The sequence below is a fragment of the Epinephelus lanceolatus genome, chromosome 10 (assembly GCF_041903045.1).
Source record: "Epinephelus lanceolatus isolate andai-2023 chromosome 10, ASM4190304v1, whole genome shotgun sequence".
Lineage (NCBI taxonomy): Eukaryota > Metazoa > Chordata > Actinopteri > Perciformes > Serranidae > Epinephelus > Epinephelus lanceolatus.
Genome location: NC_135743.1, coordinates 16,360,888 through 16,382,409, shown reverse-complemented (window position 1 = coordinate 16,382,409; position 21,522 = coordinate 16,360,888). Strand labels below are relative to the sequence as shown.

The 21,522-nt window shown below is 41.9% G+C and overlaps 1 protein-coding gene across 10 annotated transcripts in view; it reads right to left on the bottom strand.

The window, feature by feature from the left end:
• The window catches only part of ddr1 (discoidin domain receptor tyrosine kinase 1), a 51,036-nt gene that overhangs the window by 5,990 nt on the left and 23,524 nt on the right, over positions 1–21,522 (bottom strand). For 3 of the 10 annotated variants that reach the window (XM_078171677.1, XM_078171675.1, XM_078171673.1), the window contains 9 exons: positions 20,106–20,258; positions 19,124–19,271; positions 16,594–16,696; positions 15,476–15,662; positions 10,659–10,905; positions 7,947–8,105; positions 5,954–6,120; positions 2,641–2,848; positions 1,514–1,591 (listed from right to left, as the gene is read on the bottom strand). In XM_078171677.1, coding sequence (XP_078027803.1) covers positions 1,514–1,591; positions 2,641–2,848; positions 5,954–6,120; positions 7,947–8,105; positions 10,659–10,905; positions 15,476–15,662; positions 16,594–16,696; positions 19,124–19,271; positions 20,106–20,258 — 1,450 coding nt within the window. Of the gene's footprint in view, positions 1–1,513; positions 1,634–2,640; positions 2,849–5,953; positions 6,121–7,224; positions 7,282–7,946; positions 8,106–10,658; positions 10,906–15,475; positions 15,663–16,593; positions 16,697–19,123; positions 19,272–20,105; positions 20,259–21,522 lie in introns of all 10 variants that reach the window. The other 7 variants (XM_033640711.2, XM_078171670.1, XM_033640713.2 and 4 more) reach the window with 5 other exon arrangements.

The window sequence follows — 21,522 nt, the reverse complement described above, 5'->3', positions numbered from 1 at the left end:
CTGACCCGATGCACACACACAGTTTGATCCAACTGTTAAGATTGATGCTGTGCTTATAAAAATATTAAAGAAAACATTTTGACACCAGGTCTTTACGTGTCCTACTAACTACTGATCCCTGCACAGTATGGTCTGTTTTTTAAAGTAGTGCCTTTGTGATTCCACAGATTCACACACACAATATCAGACTGAAGCTAAACACACCACTGAGTGTATTACAGACAAAATAGTGCTGCAGGGATGACGTTTATTTGTGGGCCAATCTGGAACTCAGCATTGCCCTGGTTCTCTCGACATAAAGCCAGTGGGATTTTCCATTGGGTTTTGGATTATCGCAGCTCTGTGGCAGACAAATGTTTATGATACTCACATGTTTTGTTCAGCAAGATAATCTTCACAAATGCACACTACTTCCATGATTTTAAGCAAATGCAAGCGGCAGAGGTAAAAAGCTAATATTAGGCTATAAACAAACTACACCACAATCGCATGACTTCAGCGTCGCCACCACGAGGCTGTGAGGTCATGTTCGGCGTGATGACAGTCTGTAATCTCATTTAGCCACTTGTTAGCAACAGATACGAAAAAGCTTCAAAATTCACAAGTGGGGTATTTACTGACGCATTTTATGTCATAGAACAACACGTGAAAATTTCTCAAGCTTGTGTAAACCACAGGCATGATTTCAGGCATCTAAATAAAAATCCATTGACCTAGAGACGAGCGAACTGAGAGTGCTGATATGCCAACTCATTTCCAGGTTTTAGGATTCCCGCACCACGCTACAAGACTATAGTTTAAGTACAGCCATGCTAACAGCTCTGTGAGGCACAGAGATGCTGTTGATGCTAATATTAGCATGCTAACATCCTCACATCCTGACATTGTTTATGTTTTTGTTTAGCAGGGGGGACGTTAGCATGCTAACATTTGTTAATAAGCTGTAAACAAGTACAAAGCCCCCATTAGCTTTGTGGGTATTTGGTCATAAACCAAAGTATTCAACAAATTACACTTTGACATAATGGTGGTGCTAAAGTAAAAGTCAGGGGATCACCAGAATCACTAGGCTTCATCTTGGCACCACAAATATTTGTATAAAATTTCGGGTCAATCTATCCAACGGTTGTCGAGGTACTTCAGTCTAGACCAAAGTGATAGCCCAACAGCCGTTAACAGAGCCATGCTGGCTAAACATAGGCATCTATGAGTTTGTCAGGCTTTGAATGAGTTTAAAAAGTTTGTACAATCCCCCAAATACCAAACTATCCCTTCAAACGAAGTTATTTTTAGTGGTAAGTGAATCTGAAAGACTAATTATGTGAGTTAGAGGAAGGATGATGAGGGTCAGATACATGCAGAAGAGACTAATTATCTCCCAGAAGCATTTATTTGTGTGGTGATGGTGAGAGCACTTCAAAAGCCCCAGCCCTGGACAGACAGACAGGTAGGTAGGCAGGCAGAGAGGTAGGACCCCCTCCTGACTGTGCTGGCCCGGTCCGAGGTCTCTTACCCTGGGGCACATTGAGGCTCTTTTCCTGAGCCTGAGTGGGGCTGGAGACGACAAGAGGTCTCGAACTTTTCCTGTGATCTGACAGGAGCAGGTGATAGGCTGGGTTGTTTAACAGCAAGGCTGGGAGGGCACACACGTAAACATATACACACACACAAACACGCACGGGACGAGGCGGGGTACACGCAGGAACCATAATATGGATCGTATGGATTGTACAAAGTGGCACGTGACACAAAATACACACACACACACAACGAAACACAATAACAACCATTAGCATGACACTGTTAGCATATCCATTATAAAACAATGGGAGGATGGGAGGAGGAGGGGTTGCACTGACACATGGAGCACAGAACAGATGGAGCATAGCAAGAACAGGCAAAGTTAACACAAGTCTTACATACACAACAAAAACCAGTGGATGAAATAATGTTCTGTTACTCGTGTTATTTCAAACTCACACAGGCGCCTCGTAAAGGCGGCATGCAGACCTCCTGTGGTGCATTGCAAGTGAAGGAATGCTTTCTCTCTCTTTACTCCTCTTTTCTCCTCCCTCTTTTCTTTTTCTTCCCTTTTCCCAGAACAATAGCTCTTTTGTGCTCCCCTCCACGCTGTGCATCTTCTTGGAGACACTCTTCCTCGCGGGGTGTTTGGTTTGATTTACTTGTGTTTGGTGTGGTGAAATACATTGGAATACCATTGTTTTCTTGATATGCATGCCACATTTTTTTTCCCCCTGCTGCTTCCTCTTTGCACATGAGTTTGCTTATTGATATCATCAACCAACGGAGGGTTACAAAAGCACCAACACAGGCACGCAAACGAAGCAGTCCCAACAAACCGCATACATTTTTGCAGAAATTTAAATTATGTACATATGGAATGTTGCATTGTTTCACAATTCCCACTGACTCCATGCCAATTGTGTGTGGTTGACTATAGATCAGTCCCTGTCAACATGTATTTAACATGTGGTATGTTTTACTGGATGTCAGCATGTACAATGTCATGCTAATATACTAAATGTCTTCTTCTTTTTTTTTTTTTCCGAACCACTCCGAGAGAAACAAAAGAGACACTGTCATATGAATGCACTCCATGACTCTGTGTTTGTAGGTTACCTGTGCTGTCTCTGTGATCCCTAGGCCGCAGCAGAGCGATGGGCTCTTGGTACTCTCCTTCTCCCTCTCTGTCATGGTCGCGGTCGTCAGGGAAAGTGTGGATGCGCTGGTAGCGGCTCGAGTAGCTGTGTGTGTTGTTGATGACCACGTTGTCCGAGGGGACAGACAGGTGAACCCGCAGCTCATCACTGGATAGACTACCCTGGGCCTGGGAGGGCAGAGGGTTCACAGGTAACACAAGAAATACAAGATGGAGGTTACATTCACTCTGGTGTCAGTTAATTAGGTACAGCTAAATAAAACTCGTGCAGTCTAATTTAAGAATCCTGCAATAAACCCTACATTCATGAAGATTAAAATGGCCATGTTTTAGAGAGAACTTCATCTAATATAATGTCCAACCCGTTTAAATAATTAAGATAGGCTAAATGTTAGGACATACATCTCTAAGTCTCACACAAAATTACCTCTCAATGCCTCTTTTTTAACAGTTTAAGCAAAAAACTCATATTTTAACCTTAATAAAGGGAGGATTTATGGAGGGATTAAGCCCCTTTCATACATGCACTGTAACCTTGAACTTATCTAGACATAACCTGGAGCACTTGTACGTGAGAATGCAAATGTCTGAATAAGTTGGACCGGTTATGAAACAGGCGTTACTCTGCCAGCTCCCTAGTACAAAGTCCATGTAATGTCCGACTGAGCCCATGTGTGAATGGAGCAGGTCATTGTCAGGAGAATTCACAGTGAGCGAGTGGACATGTTGATGACATTTCTATCAAACAACTGGTGCGAAACTGGAAGAACACAAACATCCAAGGGTGAAGAAAAAGGGTCATTTAAATGAAAACAGCAAAGCAAATGTCTAACTTGAGTGATGAGGGGATTCAGGAACTTCTTTCGGTAAGGGCTGACACCAAAACTGCCAGACAAATTCAAGGAACAGCAAGGCATTCAGTTTTTAATGACCAAATTACGAAACAAAACACAGAGTTGGAATGGCTGTGGCTGGAGCAGCTACGTGACCAGCAGCTACATGACTTGCCCACCATACCTGCACGATCAGCCCCCTTCACCCCTTGACCTGGAAGCTGAAGCCCAGAAGAAAATACTAAGTTAGCATTTAGCTAGCCATGGAGTGTTCGGTTAAAATAAAGGGGGCTACGGTATAGGAATAAAGTGGATTATTGCTACATTTAGCCTCATATTTATTAACTACAATGTCATGTTGAAGCAAAGTTCAACTAACCATCCTGTGGCTGGGTTTGCCTTGTACTGGTCGTGGGTGCGGTTTGTAGTGGTGTGTCGTACAGGCTTCAAATGTAATGCTGCAGCTAAATGTCTTAAATTATGAACTGGCCATCTTAACACAACACTATGATTGCTGCAGCGTATTTTTTTGCATCATATCCTGCCTCCTGCGCCTTCTACCCAGGTGAGAGAAAACAGCTTCAGCCTGCATTTGTTTTACCTTCCTGTATCTAATAAACTGGCAACTGAGTATAAAAACATCATTTCAATCCCTAAAGCAGATGGTGATCAAACTGGGGAAACAGCCTCTAATCTTTGAACAATTTGGAGTAAATGTAAAAGGATTCCCATAACACATCCAGATGGAGATCCAGTGGTACTCTGCCAAAAGACCTGCAGTTGTTATCTCAGCCTGATATCAATCATTTAAACTTCGTTAAAGGGACAGTTCTGCCTAATCACACAAGAAAAACATTATCTCACTTAGGTTTATTTCTTCTGTAGAAAGTACTTTAAGTGAAAGCTGTTAACAGCGAGATCTATGAATTTATCCAGAGTAAGGGAGACATTGTTTCTGGTAAATCAAGAAGATGTAGCGCTTTGCGCAACACAAACAAAATTTAATTCACCTCCATTGTACTAGGGTGGTAAGAGACATCTCAGAGATAGATGCTAAAACCAAGAGTACGACCAAGTTGAAATAGGAACATCTGCTTAATAAATAAAGAAAGGCATTGCATGTGACCCCAATCTTGACTGACTGACCCAGAATAGATGACTACTGACGATTCAATCTGAGGAGCCTGATTCGACTGCTGATCTCACAGTCAAAATGTCGCAGTTGCTTGAAAACGTGGTTATAAAACAAAGTATTATTCCGTCTGGGCTATATGGGGGTGCTAAAGGTGTGATTTTACATACAGTTCTGCTCATAAGTTCACATACCCTGGCAAAAGTTGTGAGATGTGTACCATTCCTTTAAGAAAACATCAGTGACAAGGCTAAACACATTTCCTTTATATTTAATTGGATTCAAATTAAACTGTAAGGCATCGCAGAGCAGCACAATCATTAAACAAAACATGGCAATAAAGAAAACTGAAAAACTGAGATAGTCCCCGTTCAAAGGTTTGCACACCCTTAGTTCCTAACACTGTGTAGTGCCCCTTTCAGAATCAATGACAGCTTGCAGTCTTTTGTAATAGTTGTTGACAAAGCCTTTTATTTTAGCAGGTGGTAAAGCCGCCCATTCTTCTTGGCATAAAGCCTCCAGGTCCTGTAAATTCTTAGGTATTCTTGCATTAACCACACGTTTCAGATCTCCCCAAAGTGGCTCAAAGGTACTGAGGTCAGGAGACTGTGATGGCCTCTCCAGAATTTTCAGTTTTTGATGCTGTAGCCACTGAGGGGTTGACTTGGCCTTGTGTTTTTGATCATTATCAAATTCAGTTTTGGTCTGATCACTCCACTTTGTTCAAGAGGTTTTAAAGCTTGTCTAGGTGCTGCTAGCATATTGTATGTGAGCTGCATGATCAGTCATATTTAAAAAAAAACAAAGAAAAAGTCCAGTTTTTACAAATTCTGCCAGTGGTGTGTAAATTCAGCACAAATGTAGAACTGCTTGGTTTCTCCCATTAAATCATGACATGTAACCTATTTTGGTATAAATGTAAAGCTGACAGTTCTGTCTACAACCACGGAGAGCAAGCAAGAAGCAAAGTTAGTCCTCTACTCCCTTTCAGTGCTGTGGACAGTGTTGTGGCAGCAACACTGTCCACAGCAACACTGTCCTCTACTCCCTTTCAGTGCTGTGGACAGTGTTGCTGCCACACCTACAAACACATACAAACCTATAAACACACCTCACACCCAACAAACCGTGCTGGATGGAAAATGTTCTTTTATAAAATAGGGTCTTATCTTATGCCAAGTCATGAAGGCAAGTTGTTTATTTGGGTGTTAAGGGAAACCAATGTCGCCAATGAGAATATGTATCAGTGAACGAAAACATGATTTTATCAGTCAGCGACAGGCAAGACGTGACGAATCAATGACTCACCTTGCCCAGTATCTTTTTCCAGTACTGCCTCCACAGAATGACAGCTATCACAGCCAGCAGCAGCAGGATGATGCCCACCAGACAGCCAATCAGAATAGCTGTATTACTGCTGTCATCCTTGGCTACAGGAAGCCCCGCCCTCGGAGTGTTGGCACCAAATTCTGCGTCTGGATGAATAAAAAAAAAAAAAAAAACAGGTGGAAATGTTAGATATTTGTAATAGTACAAGCTCAATTATCTGAAACCTGGTGTTATTTGCAGGTCTGATGTGGTGTGTGGAGACGACTATGTTGGGATGAGTTAATGCATTGCTCAGTCTGTGTGCATTATCTCTTTCAGCACAGTCACGCACTCACTAGGGTCACACACACCAACATGCTTTCATCAAGCCTACTAAACATCTGATGAGGGTTGTCTGTGTTTGTATGCATCCAGTACGCCCGCTCGTACCACAGGGCTCATTGCCTGCTGCTTTGAGAACAGAATGCAAACACTGTTTTGCTTCGCCTTTGTAGTTAAATGTTAATCCGAATCATCCGGTTATTTTTTATTCCTCCCTTGAAGGTCAAATGTGGCATGCTATTTGAATGAGGGATGGAACTGCGCTAAACTCTTAAAACCACTTTAACAGAAAAAGTGAGACAAATAGCTCAGTTAAAAAGACTTAAAAAACAGGCACACAGCATATATGATGCTTTTATGTGCATACACAAATATACACCTGCAAGCACACACTCACCCACACATTTACAAGCCAAAGATTTACACACCACATTGTCACAACAGAAAACAACCCGCTTTCTCTCACTCTCTCACTCTGTCAGTTCAACACCATGCGGGTAATAAATAAACCCAAACAAAGCCGTTCAACCACAGCCAGTAACAAGGACAAAGCAGCATACACGCCACAGAAAACCATTTCCAGCTTTTAAAATGCCTGGTATTGTTTAGCTGTGTAGAACAGAGCCAGTTCCCCGAAAATACACATGCAGTTTGTGAGACCGCAGGAAGCCAAGTTGTTATTGTACATAAATATAATGTACTATAGCTGTTAGTGTTCTTCCTACAGCTGTATATCTTCAAACCCTGGGGACAGAGCCCAGTGCCAAAGCCTGCCCCTGCATTCCCTCCATCATTATACTTCATACTCTCTACTGAGCAGAGGGACAGTTTAAGATGCTGGATGAGGGCCAGAGCGGATGGAGCTAGCTCCTGTCCCTCTGTTCATCCTCTCTGTGTTTTTTTTTTTTTTTTTTTTTTTGCGCTCTCACCTGACAGCGTCCAGTTACCAGTGGTGTCCGTCATGAAGGAGGTGGTGGTGGGGGGTTCTGGAGGAGCGAGGGATGAACAAAGGAGGAATGTGTGAGAAGAAAGGTGGTGAAGACTCAGAAGAGGGTGATGAGGAGAGGAAATCATGGATAGCAGGATTCGGGCTCATTTGGCGTCTCATCCATGTAAATGAAAATCACTCAAAGTTCAAAGCAACTTTTTTAAAGCCAGACAGAAATACGGAAAAACTTAAGTATTTCAAATTAAAACATTTGACCTTTAATTTTAAGCCAGATTTCTCCTACCCTTTAAGTACAATGAAAAGTATAAGATAAGCATCCAGTGCTGACTTAGGTTCAGCAAATGTTTGGCTCAAGGCCAAAGGATTTCAGAACTTGTGATAAAGGGAGAGGCGAGTCAGACATGGGCCTCCTTTGGCACTGCCTGCCTTTGGCTCTCCTTTAGACACATGGCTTAGACACACTGCTGACATGCTCACACTCAACACAACTGCGGAGAAAAAGACGAGCGCAGAGACTAGAGGTGATGAGGGAGAGATCAGGGGAATTAGAGAGCAGTAATGTAGTTGAAGCAGTATGATGGGTGATGAAAAGGGGACAACTGAGAAAGAATGGCTGGTGTAAAGATGGATGGTAAATACACAAAGATTTGGAGGGTGGAGAGAAGGAGGATAAAGAGGAAGAGGAGGAACAGCAGGACTCACCAGATGGGCTGGTGGTGGTGGTGGTGTTGGAGGAGCTGTGGCTCGACGTGGGAGAGGAGGAGGTGTGGTTGACGGGAGGAGGAGAGGAGCTGGTGGTGGGAATCTTGGGAAGATTAGGAAGAAATGAATCAGTGTCTGTGACGTCTTCCTCAAACGGCTCTGGATAAGGAGGAAAAGAGGAAGACAGTTTAATGAAAATGAATCATGTTTTATATGTTTAGAGGCTTTTATATGGCACAACATACTGTCTGAATGTCCTCGGCTGTTGGGAAACAGTGGATGTGGTCACAGCTGGTTGTGTTTCAGTATTCATCTCAGAAGATTATGTTAAATATGTTGTTTTGACTCATTGCATTTCTTATTGGTTAATCTGAATGATTGTGTATTGACAAACTGTTATCTTGGCAAACCTAAATCAACTGGCCAACTAACAATCACTGTTTTGTTTTTGTGTATTTAATAGCAACATCTAGGGTTGTTCTCATACTGATGCAAGTATCTGAAATGCCTAAGATGCCGCCTAAAATGCTGGATCGGGTATTGATGAGGACTCAAGTCCATGTACTAGTCCGATACCACATAATTTATAATCATCATCAACCCGCTGAGGCTGTTGATGTTGCATACAACATTAAAGCACTCTATTAAAATATCGCCGGAGTGCTGTAATCTTGAAAATGATTTTGAATAGCTGTACCGCTAACCACTGTAGCTTCCCAAATTGTAGTACAATCGTATTCGTTTCAGAAACTTTGCAATCCTGCATGGAACAGCAGTGTTTTTTTTTTGGCTTTATAAAACTAATAAATCCAAAACTGAATGTCTTCTGAGATTATTTATCCATTTATTCACACTGGAATGGGTTCATGTTGTTTTTAGTCACTAGCTGAAGTCTACAGAGCACAAGATGTATCCGATGATACACTGGGCTGAGTCTGTCTATGAATCAGAGGCTGTGCTACTGTGTGCGTATCAGCGCTGATCCCAGATGCCATGCGCAGTGGGATGAGATGACATCCTCCACCACATACTAGCACCTGTATATCTGTGTTGTTTGGGCAACAACCGAAATAATGAGTGGAACATTGAGTGTATAAATAATGTGTGGATTATCCTGTGCACTTGAATAGTATTGTAAGGTGCACCAAGGGCGTAGGCTACTGAGCAATCCATGGATATATGTAATGCAATTGTTGCTAAAAGTTGACCACAATCTGGTATTAGAGGAGCAAACATAAATTAGCTCGGTCCCATATGAGAGCCTTGTGTAACATTTGGTAGTTGTGGAGGTGTAGCCTCCAGTTTGAAGCCCTAACACTGGCTTTCTGCCCGTGTTGTGACAAAGCGTACTGATGTGGCTACTGGTGCAACAGCTCTTGCTTGTCATTTATTATCAGTCTGGCACGAGCCCAGCACCCAGACGTGCCACCTCTGGGTCACTTCATTTTAGCTACCTGAGTCCGGTGTGATTACTGAGCACTTTACTGATTCTTATCACGCTAAAACTGACAGCCTTTTTGAGTAGACGGGACAGTTTAATTAGTCACTACAATCTCAGTTGGAGGAGCAGCAGACAAGTCCTCTATCTGACTTCTAATCAGATACGCATAAATCCTGTCTTTGCTGAAGATATCGAAACCACCTTTATGTTTGTTGCGTGGATCTGTTTCAGCCCATAAAAAGGTAGAGATAGAGAAGATAAGACAACACAAAAATAGGTAATTTCAAATTTATGGTTCTGATAAACTTTAAAATTAATAAGGATGGTATAAAATAACTCCTAGAACATCTATGTTCAGCGTAGCCCCTTCCTAATGTTTTTTGTTGAGCACAGCAGCATTATTTTTCAGTTGGATCCCGGCCAGAGTCTGGACAAGGTCCTTAGCTGTAAAATATGTGATACCTTAAAATCAATAATAAGCACACAGCAAGGACAAAAACTTTATTCTGCTTGTGATTCTGTCACAGTAAGTCCAGAAACAAACCAAGCTCATCAGATTATTGAGTGTCACTCCACTTGACATTTACTCAGCATTTCCAGAATGCTGACTGGACTTATACCCACATCACAACAATCTTTTTCAAGTGTCTATTTTCCCATTGTCTGTATTTAGGTATTGTTTGGGCACAGCCAAATCTCTGCTGGACAGTGCCAGGCATAGTTGCTAGGATATGTGCAAAGCCTCTGTGAAAGAAAAACTGTCAGAGCCACAGAAACATGTACGTATGCCTCCACCAATCAGTCAAACTGCAGTTTGAATCAATGTCTGTCCAGACTCATAGTAGCCATGTCCAGTTGACAGCGCTTCAAATACAAATGTGAAGTTAAGACACTGAAAAACAGCCAGAAAAGTATTCTAGCAGAACATTGTGATGTCACTGTGAAGCTGACCTTTGCCATTTTGGATATTAAGTGTCTTCACTTCATTATTTTATCCTGTTAGACATTTGTGTGACATTTTGTCACAATTAGCATATGAATTCTTGAGTTATGTGAGGTCACAGTGACCTTTGAACCACTCAAATCTGATCGGTTCATTGTTGAGTCCAAACGGACATTTGTGCCAAATGTGAGGATATTCCCTCGAGGTGTTCTTGAGATATCGTGATCACAAGAACGGGACGGATAAGTAGACAGACAACCTGAACACCTAATGCCTCTGCCACTGGTGCAGAGACATAAAAACTAATCCATTCAATCCTGTTTCTTACCAGAGAGGAAAGATATCTCGCTGATGAGCAGCCAGCGGTCAGCAAAGTGGAATTTGCAGCGGAGGATCTGAGCCAGCCGGCCACCCAGTGGGAGGGAGATGGGTCGAGAGGAGGGGTCTTTAAGATCCTCAAGGGGCACGGGCAGAGTGAGCTCGGGGGACCACTGCTGGAGGATGCCGGGCTTAAAAAGACACTCGACCTTGCTGAAGACTCGGACGCCCTGAGTATGACGGTTGTTACTGTGCACCTAAAAGAAAGGACAGAAGAGAATGGAATAGAAAAAAGACAGGTGTGAAGATGCAATCCTTTAATTATCTACACACCTAAATTAACTCAACCCTCCTGCAAATATCTGAAAAAACTCAGTATAATGAATGAATAGCTAAGGCCCCAATTTCCCTGTGGAGAGGCGCGAAGAGATTCAGTTAACACACAAAATTAATGACACATCCTCATCCTGTTCAACTGTAATTGCTTTGGCACGACTTTAGAGCTGAGCACGACTACAAATTAACAAAATTAGAAAACGGGGGAAAGAACGGATGCAAGAAAAGAAGGTATATGACAGAAGACCGATGGAGGAGAGCAAATGATATATCTTTCCTATTTTTACAAGCAGGGAAAGGCCGAAGAGAAGAAGAATCTATAAAAGCTGATCTAATATATGATGCGTCATTGTGGCTGGAAGGAGGAAGAGGAGCTTCAGGAGACAAGAGAAGAATGAGGAGGACGTTAGAATGAGCAAACGAGAGGTCAAAACTATAGATCTGAGAGATAGACAAGTAAGGAGGAGATGGTGGGAGGTTTTTTTCCTCTCAGAGAGAAGGGCTGCTCTGACAGGTTAGCTATTAACCTCACACTTAGCGCGAGGCCAGCCACTCTAACCTAATCCACATGTTAATGCACACACACATGCAAAAGGCAGGAAGAACAGCTGCACCAGATGCTGAGTTGACATGTAACTGACTCTATCTGGAAGGCGACAGAATGGGGGGGCGGGGGTATGTATTGTATGTTAGTGGTAGCAGTGGGGGTCTAATAAGTCAACAGAACCAAAGTAATTCACTACTCCTTTAGGGAAAACAGCTCCAATGACCTGCACAAAGCTTAATTTGAGAGCATAACACTGCATTCATTATGTTTCGCTTGTTTCATCATAAATCTAACCTACATTCACGAGTTCGCTCTGATCTTTTTGTTTCGTTGCCCGTCTTCCACATGAGCTTACAGAGGAAAGTTTTACATAAATTCCCCCAAAGACAGAGCTGGAGCTTTACAAAGGAAAATCAGAGTGTATTAAAGATCCTGTAGGAAATGTAGGTTATGACTGGCAAAAGGTCAAAGAGCAGATTTCCCTTTGGGAGAGTGATTAGGTGCAGGTTAAGGAACCACAGAGACAAGTCGAACCAGAATTAGGTTCAGGTTCCCACTCTTTATTTATTTGACCTGTGTGTCTGACATATCCGCTCTGCCAGGCCAGCATAACGACGTATGTCAGCTGAGGTTAGTGAGGGAAAACCACTGGGGAGAAGGCAGGAAAACAGGATAAGGGTAAGAAAAACACAGGGAATACCACTGGGAAAGATTTTAAGAAGGTAACTGAGAAACACTAGAATAATAATAAATATGTGAAAGAAAAAAAAGCGGAGCGACAACATCCAGATATTTTGGATCCTAGTCAAAACGAAACCTCTAAAAGATTACTTGTCACTTTTTAACACTGACTGGGGATTCGTGCTGTTCAGTATGCACATGTATAGGGTGAATCCCTCCCAAACCGACATTCCAACCGGCGTCCAATGAGACAACACAGTTATAACTCAAACCGGGTTGCTTCATATTATCATCCCCCCCTCTTGCTCCACAAACTAACCCCAAAAGCCACACAGACGCACAAACAGTCTGTGATGCAACTCGGTGGCACCCTTAGAGCTGAGCACAGATGCGCTGTCCCATGATAAACAATGGCGCATTAAAACTAATTAAATGGCTGCGGAGCTATTCTGGTCAAAGTGCTGCTTTCCTGGTGGGATGGCAGACACATAACTCTGCTGTTGGGAGTTTGTTTTAGAGGTCGTACTGATTAGAGCTGCAAGGACTGCTGAGGAGTTTCATCAGATGCAAAAAGAAACAATCAGCCTGATGTCCTGCCACAAACACAATGACATGCTTGTATTGTGATAATGAGGTAATTAATTAACCAAATCTAGGTATTAATTAACAAACTGCTCTTTGTCTGCTTACTTTTCTTCACATACCACATGAGAATCATTTATGGGATCTCATTTTAAAACATTAAGGACTTATAAAAAAGTTAAATTAAATCCCTTTTACTTCTTTAATATTTAGATTTATGCCTCAAGGTGCTCTGAAATTTAATCATCTCCTCGAAAGAGGGAGCATCCCGTGAATCTGTAAAGCTTGTATTGTGTGCTGTTCTTTCTCATTAAAGGCACACTATGTAGGATTTTCCTAAAAGAAAAAAAACAATGTATAGACTTATACAAATGTAATCCCTCTCAATCACCCACTTGAAGTGTGTGGTGGTGTAGTTATCTGCTGAGTCTCTGCCCTCTGCCTGGATTTTCTTAATTTTTTTTTTTTATTTTGCTGTGTTCATGACGTTCCTGGGCTGCAACCTTTGGACATTGGTGTGTAGCCCCGAGCTAGTAACAGTGTGCTGGTGAGGTCATTGGTCAGATGTGTATGCACAAAAAAACTGGTATTAATTAAAGAGAAATTTGCCGTAAGAATGTGCACACCTCATACATCCTTCAAATCAGTTGTACACAAGTTTAGATATATAACATTGTTTTTAGGTTGCAATTTTTGCAGTCTACATAGCACTCTGTAAAATGTCAATCAAAGGAGCATTTATAAATTTAATTTAAAACAACTAATGAGGGATAAATCTGTGCTGCACTTTGCAAAGTCAGTTTCAACATGAGCCCCACGAATGAATCATTGATCATCCATGTAATAATAATGATGATTTAGATTTGCTGCGACGATGGTTTGCAGAAATGTGATGAATTAATGGCACGAACACTATAAATAAAGACTGTCGTGTGCAATGACAGCAGCTCTGGCACCAGTAGAGAACCTCACAATGCATCACAGTTGGAGAAACCACACTTTCTTTGCCAGATTCCTCACTGACAGGTCTAATGAGTGGTGGAGAGGCACAAGTATCAATATGCAAAAAGCTGTTTGTGTGGGTGGAAATTAGACCCATGCACATGCACCCAGAGCCACAATGATCGAGATTTATAAAACAGATTTAGTTGTACACACAGCTTTTTACATCTTACAAAAAAATATTGCAGATGCACATTTCTACCGTTGTGCCTACGCACAGATTTAGTCATGAATCTACACAGAGTTTTATGCATTTAGCCCCTGGACTTTATAAAAAGGTAGCAACCGGACCATAAGCAGCACCCATCCAACATGAAGCTTCGAAAACTTCAGACACAGCATCAAAAGAATTGCAAATATAGCAAGGCTCCCTGTTTTCTGTTGGACAGGAGGGTGTCACAGTTAGCTTAATTAAGCTAGCTTAGTTAGCTTGCTAAGGTATTGTCTTTTTCAGTTACAACAAAAGTGACGTTCCTAGGATTAGTAAAGAGGAGTGGGATTTGTTAGGGTTAGGGGAAGCCAATCAGAGGCAGATAAGATAGAGTAGGGCAGATCAAGAATTCACTATCCTCCAAAACACAAATTTGCTCATTGGATAGTTGACCGTTTAGATACAGACAAGAAAAATGAGAAGAGAAGGGAATGACATGGAGCTTAAGTTCTTGGCAGGATGCTGAGTGGGCCTTGAGCATTGTATAATAGATGGAGGACATGATAGCTCCCCAAAAGTGAAGAAAAAAGGTCTTGATGGTCCCCTGGTGGCTGGCTGCAATATAGGTCATAAACCCCGCCCCATCCATGTTAGCAGATGGGACAAAGTACACTTCAAATACATCTTTCCCAAAAATGATTTCTGTCATTTTAGGTAGCTCTCATCCACTGATATATGTTCAAATGGTCATTATTGTGGTTGTAACTAGTTATCTGATGCTACAAAAAGGGGGACTGACGCTATGATTGAGAGCCATGTGTGCCAGTCAGTGTGCTCGTGATCAATGGCATTGTTTGCAATTGCTCAAATGGATGTATGTGCGGGAACTCTATACCATGGAGACTGCTATTGCAGACTCTGGCTCAAATTATGTCACCAGCACAAGATGGCAGCAGCCATATCCGGGATATTTTGGTTTCATTTTTGTACAGTGGGAGTAAGACGAGTTTATGGTCTTGAGTGATTGTGCTCATAAAAGTTGAGTGGGGGTTTCTGGCACAATGCACCAGCTGGAGAAAGGAAACAGTCTAAAAATGCCAAAACTCCAGCAACAGTCGTAGTATATAGCACAATTTTAAGTTGTTCTACATGCTTTAAGTGTTGCTGGAGTTTCGACCTGCTCAAAAATGCACAGACATTCATTTACACACAGATACCGTCACCAGATCAGATACAGGATTAGGTGTTAGACTGGATGTGCATAAAACTTGACATCCAGTAGATTCAGCATGATCTCTGGCTTGTGGATGAACTGAGTTGCCTTGTAATACACAATAGAGCATATTTTACAAAGATCCCTGAGGATACAGACCGGAAACAGAGGCTTTCAGCCTCAATGACATCTCTGATTTACAGGCAGCTCCGTGCTGTCTGAGATTCCAGTGGGATAAGAATGCCCTGGATAACCCTCTCATATTTGTTTGCGCACAACAACACATGCAGCATCAACCCAGCTTTCACTGCCTACCTGCATGTTGTGGAAGACACGTGGTTTCTCAAAGTCAAACTCAATATCCACGCTGCCTTGCCCAAGGGCTTCGCGGCTCCAGCCCAGGTAGTCATACCCAGGCCAAACCCTTAGCTCTTTGGTTTGTATGAAGTCGTCTCCTCCCAGGACGCCGTCACACAGCTGACCCAAGCCTCCAAACTGCATCCTGCACACACACAACACTGTATGGTTTAACATGTAGCCCTGTGCAGAAATAACACTGGACACTGTGGACAGTCTGTCACTTTATATTTACAAACTTATTCACGTACTGGCATGCAAAGGTGCATAAATAAGCATATATACATAGATGTATTTGCAAACAAGCTGGCACGCACACGAACTACACACATCTGCCACAAATACGTCTGGATCACATTAAACGTTTTAGCTCACCCGCTAGCAAAACATTTCAGCCCCATTACCCACACAGCCCATGCAAGTGTGGCCCCCCACCAATTCCTAGTTCACCCCTCCTTTGCTCCCTGTCAGAACATTACAGCCAGGAAACACATCAAATCCCTGAGCAACTTAAAAAAAAAAAAAAAAAAAAAAAAAGAAGGCAGTCCCTTTCGATTAGGCGGACACCAGAAACAAACTTTCAAGAAAAGATTTGGCTGGGGTGTCGGTGGCTTAGTGGTAGAGCAGGCGCCCCATGTACAGCGGCCTTGTTCAGCGGCTGGTTCGACTCCAGCCTGTGGCCCTTTGCGGCATGTAACTCCCTCTCTCTCCCCCTTTCACACTTGTCTGTCCTATCAAATAAAGGCTAAAAAATGCCCCAAAAATATATTAAAAAAGAAAAGATTTGGCTGAGACTTCAGTGCTAACAGATGTGGTGAGCGCTGCAGAAAAGATTTTGACATTCCACTGATGAGTCCACATAGTTGGTCATAACACTCTTGAATGTTTATTGTGATCACATTTGCAAAAGAAGTGTTGCAATTTACACCCAAAGGCTGTGTCTGTTTCATTATGCATTTCCATGAAAACAAGATCCAAAGGAGCAGTTTGTAGGAATGTATGGAGATGAGATACTTACTCATACATAGAAATGAAAAAAAAGAAAGAAAAAAGCCCGGAGCAACTGAATATCTTACCCTTGCTCAGTGCCCCCATCGTAGGTGGAGTCGTTCAGATAAACAGGCATGCCAGACAGGTGCATGACGTGACCCACTGGAGCTGTGTAAGCCTTCAACCCATCTGAGTGACAGAAATATGTAAAAATATTCAACACTAGCTCTGTGATTGCTAAAACAAAACATTTTTTAGTTTTCTATTTAAGAAAGAGATATGCACGAGCTGCATGTGAAACTGTTTTAATATATGAAGCTTTTCAGTTTCATCATGTGCAGCTACACTTTTTCTTTTTTCTTTTTCACTAAACCAACATTAAACAGTAATCACTGCCATGGGGGAAACAACTACAGCTGGTTTTTAAGTAGTAAAACAAACCAAGAGGTCCGCTCCTTGGGCCCGCTTGGTCCCAGCCACCATTAACCAGTGAAACTCAAGCCTCTCCGCTCCAGTATACAGCTAATCAGCCCGCTCCCAGAGAACAGAGGTGACTTCAGCAACACGGACTACAGCCCGCTGCTCTGCTACCCATAATAAACAACGCTTCACTTAGGATTTACAGTACGTGTGCAGTATGCTCTGTTTGCTCTGTCTGTGGATGTGATTATGCACTTAGATGTGTGTGAGAGAGTGCAGGTCCAAACTGAATGTAAAACAGTCAGCATAGGAACGACACTGTGGTGCCATAATATTAAGGCTGTAACGAATACCAGTTTTTGGGCATCGAAGCTTCAGTAAGAAAAATATGCAATTAATCAAAGCTTCAACAGAGGAAAATGAGAAATGGGGACATCAGCTGATCATCTGACTACATAAATTAATGGATGTAGCAAGCGTGATGTCACCCATTGGTTTGTGGAATGCCATTTTGAAGCCTCGAGTTCAGCATTTCAGCCGTCGCCATCTTGTTTCTTTTTAGAGCCAGAAGTGACCACATTTGAATAAGAGGTTGGAGCTGTGGAGAACCGAGGCATGGATCTGACTCTCAGACTAATGTGACACCTCACAGACAGCCTGTGGCTCAAGTAGCCCCGCCCTTTAAGCCTTAATAAAACATAAACAGGTGAGTTATTCTGCCCCATATAGTTGTCATGGATGTTGAAATTAGCTACAGAGACCAAAACCGTTTTTTTTTTTTTTTTTTTTTTGTACCAGGCTGTAAACATGTTTATTTCTGCTGAAGAGTCAAACATGGGTGTCTGTGGTGATTTACTCTATTTTGGAGCCAGCCTCAAGAGACCATTTGACCTGTTTTTGGCACTTCCGCACTGGTTTCATTTTTCAGCCTCAGTGGTTGCTGCTTACAGTCGATGCACTTAAAATACCGTGACAATTGACCACTTAGCAGGTCACACATTAGCCATAATAGCCTGGAAAAAGAATACTTTACGAGACGGTTAAGCTGTTACTTAAAATTTTCAGGTGATTTGCTCTGCTCATTGTAGATTTTTGACACACCAGTTTCCTTTGATATTTCTAGCACTCAATTTTCAGGGGTCATCGTCATAAATTTTGAAACTAGACGCTTGATGATTTTTACACTGTGCTGATGTATATGTAAACCTGTCAGGTGTTCAAACTGTCCCAGTTTCAGTGGCATTAGACTGCTGGTGACGGATGTCAGATGAAGAATAAGTCAATGTCACAAAGTCACAAAACTATCACTAGGTTTAAATATCCTTGTCTAAGAGTAACTAAAAATAATCAATGTTGAATCATAATGAATTATGTTGGCTAAATATGTTGGATAACTTCTTCTTAATTATCAGCTATTTGGGGTAATTGAGATAATTCATAGAAATATATATAAATAAAAAAAACTGAGCTTTTGAGTACTGATTTTCACGCTGGTTCCCATGGCAACGATCAAACCTTCAAGGCTTAACAGCATTTGGGTCAGCCTCACTTAATATCTTACATGAGATGAGATGAGAGGCCGAATGAGCGTTAAACTTGACATTGTGTATATCCTGTATAATCTCTGGCTTGAGGGTGAACTGAGCTGCACTGACTCCACATTCAAGCATATTTTAGAAAGATGGTCTCCCTGAAGACACAGACCGCGAACTGGGGCTTTTAGCCTCTGTGAGAGTTCTGATTTACAGGCAGCCTGCCGCTGTGTGAGGGAGGTGGATGGGGCAGGAGAGGAGGCGAGCTAGTCATAAATACTCAGCTAGTCAGCGCTGCGCCTCGGGAACATGGAGACCAATTTCATTTATAAATGTGTTGCTTCTTTTATCCAGGCTAACCACAGTAGGCTTGTTAATTTGATACAATGCCTCAAATCAATGCATGGGATGTATGGTGAAAACACTCATAGTCATTACCATCGAATAAATCCCTCTTTTACAATCTAATACAGGAGTAAATCCAGCATGATGACAAACTGAGTCACCTTCACCATATGAGACAAGATCTGATTTATCAAAGTCCGGAGGGCATGCCTCAGAATATACAGACCAAATGAATACCTAAGTAGCCATAAAAGCAAATATATTTTGTATCTCTGTAGTCTCTTCATGTCTCTCTCTCACCCTCCACACAAACACTTACCGTTCCACACACAGCCATAGAGCTCCACCCGAAGGCAAACACTCATAACCCGGTCGGCCAGCGGGTAGAAGCGCACCATGCGGGCCACGATGGGAGGGCCGAGATCTTTCAGCACAACATCATAGGTATTCTCATTCCCTGACACCACCTTGGGGAGAGAGGTACAAATATTCAATCACACAGTACATTGCTCGTCTCCCCTGTTATCTGCTGGGTTGAATGAACCTTGCCTGAGGGCTCTGCATTTTTATTCAGTGTGCGTCTTTTAATTCGATTAATCTAAGAAGAGCTCAAATGAAGTGACTTTTTCTTTAATACACAAAGGTTCAAAGATGGACTGAGTTAGGAGAGTGAGCCTCTGGCAGTTTTTGAAGGAGGAGTCGACACCCAAAGATTTATATTGGCTTTGCAATTTGTGAATACAGTCATTTGGCAATGATTTGAAATAATAACTGAAAGGGGAAAACAAACAGCCTGATTCCTTCTCTGAAACACTGGCTTTTGGAGGTCTAAATTCCCATGCTATAATGCAGTACAAAACCAAATACAGAACTTATGACCAAAGAAAAAATATTGGACATTTACCAAAGAAAAGATGCTTTTATGTGCACAAGGTAAGACATTCATTGCATAGTGCTGTTAACACACAAAGGCAGTCTGCTTTTGCCTGAGTAGAAAAGTTACTTCCAGACAAAGTTTAGCTGGCTCGATGCCAAACTGCTCCACTTGCCAATAAATAATAAATAAATCAAATGCAGATAAATATTACAGCCCTCTGTGTTTAACATGTTATTCATATTAAACAGATATTGAGCTGTATGCTATCAATAATGGAGACTCAGCTGCAACTTAATGTTGCTTGATTCCCCCAAAGCTCGTTTAATGATGTTCGATTTGTCACCGTCCTTTGTTTCAGTACACATGAAAGAGACGGGGGGCTGCAGCTCTGTTGTAATTAACAAAACAAAAAGATCCCGCATACTTCCTGGCCCCAGCGGTCCTTCCAGGTAATCCATTTCACTCCGTTTCTGGAATAGCGGAGCCGATAACTGCGGGCAAACTCCTGCCCGTGCCCGTCGGCATGACGACCCTGGGTACCAACTAGAGCCAGGAAGTGGAGTTTGCGCAGATCTATCTGCAGGAGACAAGAAATACATTATCAGAAAACACAAGTCGCTCACTAAAATATATACAAACAGATGGAGATAAAGATAAAGTGATGAGATTGAGAAACTATAGGAACAGAGTAGGAGTAGCTATATGAGTGGGCTGCACACTGACCAGAGTTCGAGTTTCTGCATTTCTATTATTTATTCTATCCTGCCGGCACAATAGATCTGTATTCCTGATTGTGTTACTGAGTTGTGTAGCCCAGGCCTCTGTGGCTGAGTCAAGTTAGCATAATAAGCACATGTGGGTATAGGGTGCTAACAGATTTCTGTGTGCAATACTGTCATCATTCACAATTCAATTAAGACTAAATTCGTTTTTTGATATTCAAATATATTTATTGGTAATATGCAACTTCTAGCAAACAAATGTTTGTTTCATGACCTCCCATCCATATTACCTGCTGTTCAGGGGTCCAAACACTAAACAGGAAGTGAGAGCTTCTAATGGGCTTTATACAGTAGTAGAGGGAACTCAGACCGTACCATTTTGAGAGGAGTAAGGGAATAGTCTAACAAAGGTCCATTTGGTGTCATCTTAAGTGATAGGGTTGCAAAACTGAAACTTCTCCCATGTGCTAACCCTGTAGGAGAACTACAGTGGCCGACGTTAAAACATAAATGGTCCTATTTAGAGACAGTGTTTGGTTTGTCCGGTCTGGGCTACCGTAGAAGTAACACAGTAAGCTCTGTGAAAGAGGTTCCACTCTGTGTGTAGGTATAAAGAGCTCATTCTAAGGCAATGAAAACGCATCAATTTTCAATTTCAGGTGATGATAAATTAATGAAAACATAGTTAGTTAGTTATTAGTATGACATAACATTTCTGCCAATAGATGCCCTAAATCCTACACATTGGATCTTGAGATGTTTTTGTTATTCAAAAAAAAAAAAAAACATCTGAAAAGGACTCTGATTAGCAAATATTAATAACACTGCATGGATTTCATTGTAGAACATTAACTTCTGTGTAAACTGTACATGAATTATGCAACTGATATTTAACGGAAGGTATCTCAATGAGCTATTTTTGGCTACCTCTCCTGCACAATGTTCAAACTTTTATATCTAATTGTTATTGTCTTTTCATATATTTGTATATGTGCAAACTAAACAGCTGATACTGTTCATATTTAACTTCACTGATTATGCACTAACTTTGGTTTGTCTGTAGGAGGTGCTTCATGTTCAAAAGCAAGAGGCAGAAACTCCTCAGGGGGAGTTCATTGT